The following is a 10,946-nucleotide window of genomic DNA, read 5'->3' as shown; positions in this document are numbered from 1 at the left end:
CTTTTTAAATTGTTTTAGTTTTAGTTAACTGTAATACAGCACAGAATCCTTTGTTGAATATCCCAGAACTAACAAAGTCTTTCTCTCTGCAGGGAAACAGACTCTCACCTCTCCAGTTCTACCTCAGTTCGTTTTTACCCTCATGACCTGGTGAGTGCTACCAAATACACACAAACACAGACTGAATGTTTTCTTTATGCAAACACTCAGATATAATTCAGCCACTGACTGTGAGAAAAAAACATTTGACATACAGTGTAAAATTATGCGCTTGTATGTACAATAGCGCTTGTATGAGAAGCAGCACAGTTGAGAGCAGCACAGTTGAGACAACGAGCTCAGTGTGTGTGTGTAAACTCACCCTGGCTTAGTTCTCTTTTCCTCAGATGCGTCTGAATCGTTTACTGTCCATGGACCCAGAGCTGTTGGAACAGCACGATGTGAATGGGAGTCCTGACCTGCAGGAGGCGCCGCACTGCACGCAGGACTCCACGCATAATCACACACACTCGCACACGCACCCACACAAAACCAAGCAGTACTACCGCCTCTGGCTGCTGCCGTACCTGTGGGTCAGGCTGCACTTTGACAGACTCACATTACTTGCCCTCTTCGACAGGTACACACAAACCCACACATTAATGTGTATTGCTGATGTGTCTCAGCTCATATCCCGATGATGCTGCATGTGTTTGTGTGTGTTTGTCAGGAACCGGGAGGTTCTGGAGAATGTGCTCTCAGTGGCTCTGGCGGTTCTCGTGGCCTTCCTGGGTTCTGTGCTGCTAGTTAATGGGTTCTTCACTGACATTTGGGTCTTTCAGTTCTGCCTCGTTATTGCCAGTTGCCAGTACTCATTGCTGAAGGTGAGAATCACACACTTTTCAAAAACATACCAATAATGAATCATTTTTAATGAAAATGTGTCTTTCTGTTCTTCAATCAGAGTGTCCAACCCGACTCTTCATCACCCCGACATGTGAGTAACACACACATTCAAATACAATAACACGCTTCATTACAATGAGCTAAAAGCATGTAAATTTGGTGGAAAAATAAATGGGATAATTGCGGTGATTAAAGGGATGGTTCACCCAAAAATTAAAGTTCTGTCATCATTTAATCACCCTTAATTTGTTCCAAACCTGTATGAATTTCTTGCTTCTGCTGAACAACACAAAAGAAGATTGTATAATGTTGGTAACCAAACAGTTACCAAAATATTGAGCTGCACATGCGTTTTCAACATTGAAAATGATAAGAATGTCTCTTGAGCAACAAATCATCATATTAGAATAATTTCCGAAGGTTCATGTGACTCTGAAGATGGGAGTAATGGCTGCTGAAAATTCCGCTTTGCCATCACACAAAATTAAGTTACCTTTTAAAATATATTAAAATAGAAAAAAGTTACATTTTAAATTGTAGTAATATTTCACAGTATTACAGTTTTCACTATGTTGTTGTTGATCAAAGAAATGCAGCCTTAAAGGGTTAGTTCACCCAAAAATGAAAATTAGGCTGCGTTTTACTCACCCCCGATAAAACGGAAGCAGTTCCGGGGGAATTACGTATGAGGTCAGCTTTGCGCATGCGCCGCTCAGAAGTGACGCACGCAGAGAGATCGAAACAAAACAACGGTCACTAATTAGAAGTACAAAACGAGGATTTGTAAAGAAGAATGTCGGAGGATTTCGATATAAGCTAAGAGGAGACTTGTTTTCCTTGTAAGGAGTAAGGAAACTTTGCTTCTTTTGATCCTGTAAACAAACGTTGGTTTTCACGAGACTCACCGCGCAACGCTGACCTCATACGTCATGCTTCCGGAACGGCTTCCGTTTTACAACAGTGAGCGCTCTCTTTCGCTCTCCAGTTTTCACTTTGTGCTTTCCCATCATCTTCTTCATTGGGCTGCTCCCTCAGATTAACACTTTCGTCATGTACCTGCTTGAGCAACTTGACATTCATATCTTCGGAGGAAACGGTAAAACATATGCACACTTTTACATTAGGATTGGGGAAAATAAGCATATGCATTGTGATTCTTTCTGAAATGATTCCTATTATTAATAACTTTTGATTTTAATAATGTATTAATTCAGGGGTGAGTAAAACGCAGCCTAATTTTCATTTTTGGGTGAACAAACCCTTTAATAAGCAAAATAGACTTCTTTCAAAAACATTTAAGTCATATTGCCTTCAACCCTTTGGTGTATATTCATGATTATATGTTATTTAATTAATAGCACCTAGCATGATAAATTGCGTTTAATTACCGACAATGCATTACTTTTTGTTGAATATAAAAAAACATTTAAGTTAAATGAGAGATTGGGGGTCTAAGTTCAGAGATGTAATGTTTTTCTCACCCTTCTGTGCGTGTTTGTTTAGGGTCATAATCGAATCATCGCTTACAGCAGGCCTGTGTATTTCTGTCTGTGCTGTGGGCTGATCTGGCTGTTGCACTATGGGAGTGTAAACAGCAGCTACACTGCAGTGTCTCTGTATGGAGTCGCTCTCACCAGCTCCGTCCTGCTGTCTCAGGCGCGGGATCTCCTCATTGGTGAGCACTGATACACACGAGGACATAAATTCACAGCAGATGAATATGTAGCAGTTTTCACAAAAAATTGTTTTGCTCTTTTATTGAAATCTGCATGCTGTACGATTTTTCTCAGCATTCCTATGAAAGATATTCCAGAGCCGAGTACAGAGAAAATCCTGCTGATGTGACGAGACTTAAGTACTCCAGCTTTACATTATCTCTCTCTATTTCTCTTTCGCTCTCCAGTTTTCACTTTGTGCTTTCCCATCATCTTCTTCATTGGGCTGCTCCCTCAGATTAACACTTTCGTCATGTACCTGCTTGAGCAACTTGACATTCATGTCTTCGGAGGAAATGGTAAAACATATGCACACTTTTACATTAGGACTGGGAAAAATAAGCATATGCATTGTGATTGTTTCTGAAATTATTCCTTTGAATTTTAACAAATTATTATTACTATTAATGACTTTGATTTTAATAATGTATTAATAAATGTTGAAATTAACATTAACTAATTTTTATTGTTAGTTTGTGTTCTAAAAATCTAGTTAATTAATGTGAACAAATAGAACCTCATTGTAAAGTTACCAATGTTTCTACTATTTCTTTTTATTTACATACATTTAATTTCATAAAATACAAAACTGTGTTGTGTTTTAGAGACTCGTTGTTATGTCTATCTTCACTCCCAGCATGCACCAGTCTGCTCTCAGCTCTCTATAGTGTTGTGCGCAGCATCATCACCATAGCGATGCTCTATGGGTTCTGCTATGGCGCCCTAAAGGTGATGAATCACTCCACATTTCTTTTGAATTCTTTCTGGATTTTTGTTATATTTGTATGGATGCTGGATTGTTCTGTGTTGAGCACATTTAATATTCCTCTGAATATTATGTTTGTTTTTAGGACTCGTGGGATCCTCAGCACATTCCTGTGCTTTTCTCAGTGTTTTGTGGGCTGTTGGTTGCTGTTTCATACCATCTCAGCCGCCAAAGCAGTGACCCCTCTGTTCTCATGTAAGTCTTAACTGTGAGTGTGTGGGTTTGTGTTTTTGATAAGCTTTAAGTACTTTAGGTTCTTTGACTATGTACTGTCTCAGGATTCAGTGACTCTTGATTTGATGTTTAAGGACCTTTTATTGTTTGACTGCACAGTAGTTAGTTTGAATTTTCTGAATTTAAATATTATCTTGTGTTTGTATAGTTCGTTAGTGCAATCAAAGGTCTTCCCTAATGTGAAAGAGAAAAATCCAGAGGATCCCCTTTCTGAAGTTGAGGATCCTTTACCAGAGAAACTCCGCAGCTCTGTGGTGAGTAATGTACACATAAATCTCTCAAACATAGATACAAACAGATGTAAATAGACACAAATGCTCTCTTCTGTCTTGAATGATGCATCTGTGTCTCTCTCTTTCTCTCTGGCTACAGAATGACAGACTACAGTCAGATGTGATTGTGTGTGTTGTCATTGCTGTCCTGTATTTCGCTATTCACGTCAGCACTGTCTTCATTGCCTTACAGGTAAAACACTATGATTAGTGATGCAGCAATGTTAAAATTTTGTCCAATACTGATATGCTGATAATTATCATTTGTGTGGCTGATAACCGATACATGGCCATATTAAAATATGTTCTACTAGGGCTGGGCGATATATTATAGCAGCACAACTGTTTAAAACATTGGTAATATTAAGAAATCATGTGATCATGTGACACTGAAGACTGGAGTAATGACTGCTGAAAATTCAGCTTTGCCAGCACAGAAATAAATTACAATTAAAAAATATATTAAAATGGAAAACAGTTATTTTAAATTGTAATAGCTGTCCGAATAAAACTGTAGTGAAATATCCAAAGGAAAATAAATAGGCAGTTCTTGACTCTTCTTGTCCCTCTTTCCTCTTTTCTAGCCTTTTTTGAGCTATGTCCTGTACGGTCTGGTTGGGGCAGTAGGGCTGTTAACTCACTACCTGTTGCCCCAGATGAGGAAGCAGTTACCCTGGTACTGCTTCTCACACCCGCTGCTCAAAACCAGGGAGTACTATCAGTTTGAGATCCGGGGTAAGTGATCCTACAGATTTTGCAAATTTAAGTTATGTAAAGATAACACTCTTTGTTCTGCTTGGACTCGGTTAGCATGAACAGTACTGAAGCGTGTGTTTTCTGTGAGCAGGTGCCGCCCATGTGATGTGGTTTGAGCGTACACATGTGTGGCTGCTGTTTGTGGAGAAAAACATCCTCTATCCACTCATTGTGCTTAATGAGATGAGTGGCAGCGCACAGGAGCTCGCCAGCCCCAGGAAACTAAACACAGAGTCTGTATTACCTCTTCTATCTGACCTGCTGTCTTATTTCCTTACATTCAGTGTTACTGTGGTTTTTTTATCGACTAACTGATTGACTGTCTGCACCAGATCATTGTGTAATAGGTCAACATTGTTCTACGCTATTATTTACAAGCAGTCAATTAATTATTTCTCTCTCTCAGGGTCGGGGCTCTAGTGATAACCATCGCTGGGCTGAAGCTGCTGCGTTCTTCCTTCAGTAGTCCAACATATCAGTATGTCACTGTCCTCTTCACGGTCCTGTTCTTCACATTTGATTACCGGCAGTTTTCCGAGACATTGCTGCTGGACCTTTTCGTTATGTCCATCGTTTTCAGCAAGGTCAGCCCTAATTCCTATAGCATCTTTTACTCTTTCAGAAGTTCTGTTTTATAACTCTGTGATGTGTTGTGTTTTGTAGTTATGGGAGCTCTTTTATAAGTTGAAGTTTGTTTATACCTACATCGCACCCTGGCAGATTACCTGGGGCTCTGCCTTCCATGCCTTCGCCCAGCCGTTTGCAGTGCCACGTATCCTGAACACACAAGTGTGTTTTAGATTTAACATAGTTTACAGGCTTTGTCAAATTCAGGTGTCTTTCTTGTTGTTTCTTGCTGTTCTTCCTTGACTTGGTCCCCTCCAGACTCTGCCATGTTGTTCGTACAGGCCATTGTGTCTGCAGTTTTCTCCACTCCATTAAACCCTTTTCTTGGCAGTGCCATCTTCATCAGCTCGTACGTACGACCTGTGCGCTTTTGGGAGAGAGAATACAAGTAAGACACTCTTGAATATCAGTATCTCCTGTTTCCTTTTGCCTTTTTACCCCAGCCCACAAAGCATTTATAAGATTAAAGTTTAATTTTTGTGTTTTAGTACTAAGCGAGTTGATCACTCCAACACTAGACTTGCTTCGCAGCTTGACAGAAACCCAGGTACAACTACATACATTGTCTGTTGTAAATGTAAAATCATTCTTAATTTAGTCTCTTGCCTGTGGTGTTCTAGATTTGTGTGACATGTGGCATCTCTTCTCATCCCTCATGTTGTCAGGTTCAGATGACAATAACTTGAACTCCATCTTCTATGAGCATTTGACGCGTTCCCTGCAGCATTCTCTGTGTGGAGACCTGCAGCTGGGCCGCTGGGGAAACTACAACATCGGAGACTGCTTCATCCTGGCATCTGATTACCTCAATGCTCTCGTTCACCTTGTTGAGATTGGCAATGGCCTCATCACCTTCCAGCTCAGAGGACTTGAGTTTAGAGGTGAGGAGAGAAAAAGCTAAGGAGAGAGAGACTAAATCTGCAATTGAAAGAGAAACAAACACTAAATCAAATAGTTACACTATACCATTAAAAATTTTGGAGTCAGTAAGTTTTTTAATTTTTAATTTTTTGAAAGAAATTAATACTTTTATTCATTACAGATGTATTAAATTGATCAAAAATGAAAGTAAAAATATTTATAATGTTACAAAATTGTAATGTTAATATTTCAAACAAATTCTTTTCTTTTGAACTTTCTATTCATCAAAGAATCCTGAAAAAATGTATCATGATTTCCACACAAATATTAAGCAGTACAACTGTTTTCAACAATAACAAAATAAGAAAAATGTTTCTTGAGCATGAAATTGGCATATTAGAATTATTTCTGAAGGATCATGTGACACTGAAGACTGGAGTAATGATGCTGAAAATTCAGCTTTGCCATCACAGTAATAAACTACATTTTTAAAATATATTCAAATACAAAACAATAATTTTAAAATGTAAAAATATTTCACAGAATTACTGTTTTTTTTTTTTTTTTTTACTCTTATTTTGGTAAAAAAAAAAAAGGTGAGCATAAGACACTTCTTTCAAAAACATGAAAAAGTATTATAGACCCCAAACTTTTGAACAGCAGAGTAAGTTCTGACCGTTATAGTTCTTGAAATTGTAATATATTAGGTAAAAACAGGATTTTGCTTGCTCTTTTTAAATGAAATGGTTCACTGTTCTCTGAATTTAGAAATTAAAGCTCTCTCCTCAATCCACCCAAATCATTTGTAAATATTAAGCCGCAAAAACAGGTAATTCAGAAATCAATAAGTTAGGAATGTTACAACCATGAGCACATTAACATAACTGCCCAGATTTACAACGCCTAGCCTATTTAGTATTCAGCAACTTGGTGGGGGTGTGGTTACTGAGATTTGAGGAGGTAAGCATTCGTAAGAGAGATCATTTATATATCTTCATGCAGTGTAGCAAAACAGACCATTTATAACATTTTAAATGAGTTATTAATTTTGAAAGGATTATTTGAGTCTAGTCTAGTTAAAAGATTCTGTCTCCTTTCTTTTCCTCTCTCTATCTCAGGGACGTATTGCCAGCAGAGGGAGGTGGAGGCGATAACAGAGGGAGTCGAAGAAGATGAAAGCTGTTGTTGCTGTGAGCCCGGTCATCTCCCCCATCTGCTGTCCTTCAATGCTGCATTCGGACAGCGCTGGCTGGCCTGGGAGGTTCTGGTCACTAAATACGCCCTGGAGGGCTACAGCATCACCGATAACAGTGCCGCATCTATGCTGCAGGTGTTTGATCTGCGGCGAATCCTCACCACCTACTATGTTAAGGTCAGCAGACAAACTTCCAACCCTGTACCAAACTGCTCTTTTGATAATTGGCTAGGCAAGTAAAAAAAAATAATGCCCTGAAATTGTTTAAAATCATTTGTTTATTATTTATGTATGTTTGTAGGGCATCATTTATTATGTCATTGCATCTCCTAAACTGGAGGAGTGGCTGGCAAACGAAGCCCTTCTTGAGGGCTTGAAGAGCTGCGGAGAGCGAAATTATGTTGACTTGGATCCGACTTTTAACCCCAATATTGATGAAGATTATGACCACAGACTGGCTGGAATCTCCAGAGACAGTTTCTGCTCTGTTTACCTCAGCTGGATCCAGTACTGCAACTCACGGAGAGAGAAGGTAAACATGTTCAGCCACACAAACATGTCTGATGAATATGTTTAAAAGCTGATGAGTGAAAAGTAGTCTACACTACCTTTTAAAAGTTTGGTGTTTGTAAGGTTTTTTTGTAAGTTTGTAAGTCTGATTCTCACCAAGACTCCATTTAACTGATCAACAACGACAACAAAAAAACAGTAATACTGTTAAATATTATTGCAATTTAAAATACCTGTTTTCTGTTTTAATATATTTTAAAATGTAATTTATTCCTGTGACTACAGAGCTGATTTTTTTAGCATCATTACTTGAGTCTCAGTGTCACATGATCCTTCAAGGGATAGTTCACCTTCAGTTGCTGGTCCCATTGACTTGCATAGTGTTTTTTTTTAATTTCTTCAGGAGTTCCATAAGAACAGTGCACTGCTCTTGTCTGTCAAACACACACATACACAGAGCAACACTCTGGGTTTCTGTCAATCACACTTGAACTTCCTTCTCCTGAATGTGGGTAACCAAACAGTTTCTGGTCCCCATTGACTTTCATAGTGTTTTTTTTTTCCATACTATGGAAGTCAATGGGGACCAGCAACTGAAGGTGAACTATCCCTTTCAGAAATCATTCTAATATGCTGATTTGCTGCTCAAGAAACATTTATTACTATTATAAGGAAACCGTGACATGTTTTTTAAGGATCCATTTATCATTAGAAAGTTAAGAAACAGCATTTTTAAATGTTTTTTTACATTTAATGCATCCTTGCTGTATAAAAGTATTAATTCTTTCAGAAAAAAAAAGAAATGAAAAAAAATCATACTGACCCCAAACTTTTGAACTGTAATGTTAGTAAACAAACTTTTTACCTTACTGCTGTCTCTCTCTATTTCTTTCAGCCACTGGACAGTGAGAAAGACTCTCTGTTGGTTTTGTTGTGTTACGGCCTGTGTGTTTTGGGAAGGAGAGCTCTGGGAACTGCATCTCACCATATGTCCAGGTGGGGGAGCAAAAATCCTTTACTGTGCTGGAGTTTTTCCAAAAAGCTTGTTATGAAGACATTATTTTGCAGTTCGTTTGTTCTAATGGTGTGTGTTTGTGTTTTTACAGTAATCTGGAGTCTTTCCTGTATGGGTTGCATGCATTGTTTAAGGGAGATTTCCGGATCTCATCTGTAAGAGACGAATGGATCTTTACTGACATGGAACTGCTGAGAAAGGTGGTTGTCCCTGGAATTCGCATGTCACTTAAACTGCACCAGGTGAGACATTTGTGTCTGAAAGAACTATTAATGTCATCTGTTTTCTGTGTCTCACTTCAAATATGACTTGTATTATTTTATTCTTTTGGGTCGTATTTTAACCAGAGTTAAACTCTCTCTGCAGGATCACTTCACCTCCCCTGATGAGTATGAGGAATCATCTGTGTTGTTTGAGGCGATATCTTCACACGAGCAGACACTGGTGATCGCTCATGAGGGTGACCCGGCCTGGCGCAGCGCTGTCCTGTCCAACTCTCCCTCTCTGCTCGCCCTTAGACATGTGTTGGACGAAGGGACCAACGAATACAAGATCATCATGCTTAACAGACGCTATCTCAGCTTCAGGGTCATAAAAGTGAGCAACAAAAAAGACAGGATAAAATGGAAGAAAGTAGACTGACAGGGAAAAGACAACTTATTTTATTAGCATGTAAATGATTTTCCATATATGCATGTTCTTAGGTGAATAAGGAGTGTGTACGCGGCCTGTGGGCGGGACAGCAGCAGGAATTGGTGTTTTTGCGGAACCGAAACCCGGAGCGTGGAAGCATCCAGAATGCCAAGCAAGCACTACGCAACATGATAAACTCTTCATGCGACCAGCCAATCGGATACCCCATCTATGTGTCACCCCTGACAACATCTTACTGTAATACACACCCACAGCTAAGACGCATTCTGGGAGGACCAATCAGCATTGCCAACATACGAAACTTTATAGTCAACACGTGGCACAGGTTTGTGTGTGTGGTTGAATGAATGAGAATTTACATGTTTTGATTATAATAATAATGACGCTCATCTTTCTCACTGCAGACTGCGTAAGGGTTGCGGCGCTGGCTGTAACAGTGGCGGGAATGTTGAAGATTGTGATGCGGGTGGCTTGTCATGTGGCAGTGGGAATTCTGGGATAGCAGCGAGTGATTCCCAGCACAGCTCAGGACTCACAGCACTGCACGCTTACACACATCATTCTCTGGGTAAACACAGTCACTTGCTGGTTGTACACACGCACGTTTACTGTATAATTTGCATATACAATGGGTATAGAAAAGCCATCAACCCCCTTTAAAATAATTACATTTTGTTGCTTTGCAGCCTGAAGACGGACACAGTTTTTGTTTTATCCAGCTGTATTTACTCAGTGCAACTTATAACATCCAAGTGAAAGATATAACACCAACATGTCAGAAAAAAATAAAAAAACAGAATCACTGAGTTGGAAAAAGGATAAGACCCTTGCGTCAGTACTTTGTTGAACTACCTTTTGCTTTATTTACAGCCTTTAGTCTGTTGGGAGATGACTCTACTAACTTTGCACATCTAGACTTTGCAATATTTGCCCACTCTTCTTTGCAGAACTGCTCAAGTTCAGTTAAATTTGATGGTGAGCGTTTGTGGACTGCAATCTTATAATCATTCCACAGATTTTCAATGGAGTTTAAGTCTGGGCTCTGACTAGGCCATGCAAGGACATTCACCTTTTTCTCCTTTAACCACTGTGTGCTCAGTTTTGCTGTGTGCTTTGGGTCATTGTCATGTTGTCATCTTCCCATTGACAAATTTCTGGCAGAGGGTGGCAGATTTTCCTCAAGAATTTGATGATATTTTGCCCCATCCATTTTTCCTTCTATCCTGACAAGTGCTCCAGTCCCTGCTGCAGAGAAACACCCCACTTTGACAGGATATCACCACTTCCATGTTTTACTGTAGGAATGCTGTTATTTGGATGGTGAGCACATCGTTTGGTGTTGAGGCCAAATAATTCAATTTTATTCTCATCTGCCTCAGAAACTTCAAGGTGTGTTTTGGCAAAGCTAATTTGTGACTGCATGTGGCCTTTCTTGAGGAGTGGCGTTTTTCTTGCA

The 10,946-nt window shown here is 39.4% G+C and overlaps 1 protein-coding gene across 1 annotated transcript in view; it reads left to right on the top strand.

The window, feature by feature from the left end:
• Positions 1–10,946, top strand: part of LOC107683773 (pecanex-like protein 1) — a 35,599-nt gene that overhangs the window by 20,463 nt on the left and 4,190 nt on the right. The window contains exons 11-34 of the mRNA XM_016479829.1: positions 93–150; positions 372–619; positions 710–863; positions 944–976; positions 2,389–2,560; positions 2,789–2,899; positions 3,238–3,329; positions 3,452–3,561; positions 3,749–3,854; positions 3,973–4,065; positions 4,457–4,607; positions 4,720–4,861; positions 5,035–5,212; positions 5,292–5,400; positions 5,514–5,643; positions 5,744–5,802; positions 5,921–6,136; positions 7,235–7,488; positions 7,613–7,843; positions 8,717–8,817; positions 8,928–9,078; positions 9,203–9,433; positions 9,541–9,815; positions 9,895–10,058. Of these exons, the coding sequence (XP_016335315.1) occupies positions 93–150; positions 372–619; positions 710–863; positions 944–976; positions 2,389–2,560; positions 2,789–2,899; positions 3,238–3,329; positions 3,452–3,561; positions 3,749–3,854; positions 3,973–4,065; positions 4,457–4,607; positions 4,720–4,861; positions 5,035–5,212; positions 5,292–5,400; positions 5,514–5,643; positions 5,744–5,802; positions 5,921–6,136; positions 7,235–7,488; positions 7,613–7,843; positions 8,717–8,817; positions 8,928–9,078; positions 9,203–9,433; positions 9,541–9,815; positions 9,895–10,058 (3,569 nt within the window). The remainder of the gene's footprint in view (positions 1–92; positions 151–371; positions 620–709; positions 864–943; positions 977–2,388; positions 2,561–2,788; positions 2,900–3,237; positions 3,330–3,451; positions 3,562–3,748; positions 3,855–3,972; positions 4,066–4,456; positions 4,608–4,719; positions 4,862–5,034; positions 5,213–5,291; positions 5,401–5,513; positions 5,644–5,743; positions 5,803–5,920; positions 6,137–7,234; positions 7,489–7,612; positions 7,844–8,716; positions 8,818–8,927; positions 9,079–9,202; positions 9,434–9,540; positions 9,816–9,894; positions 10,059–10,946) is intronic.

This window comes from Sinocyclocheilus anshuiensis, unplaced genomic scaffold (genome assembly GCF_001515605.1).
Source record: "Sinocyclocheilus anshuiensis isolate Anshui unplaced genomic scaffold, SAMN03320099.WGS_v1.1 scaffold413, whole genome shotgun sequence".
Lineage (NCBI taxonomy): Eukaryota > Metazoa > Chordata > Actinopteri > Cypriniformes > Cyprinidae > Sinocyclocheilus > Sinocyclocheilus anshuiensis.
The sequence above is the reverse complement of the archived record's forward strand: the minus strand, read 5'-3'. Positions and strand labels throughout refer to the sequence as shown.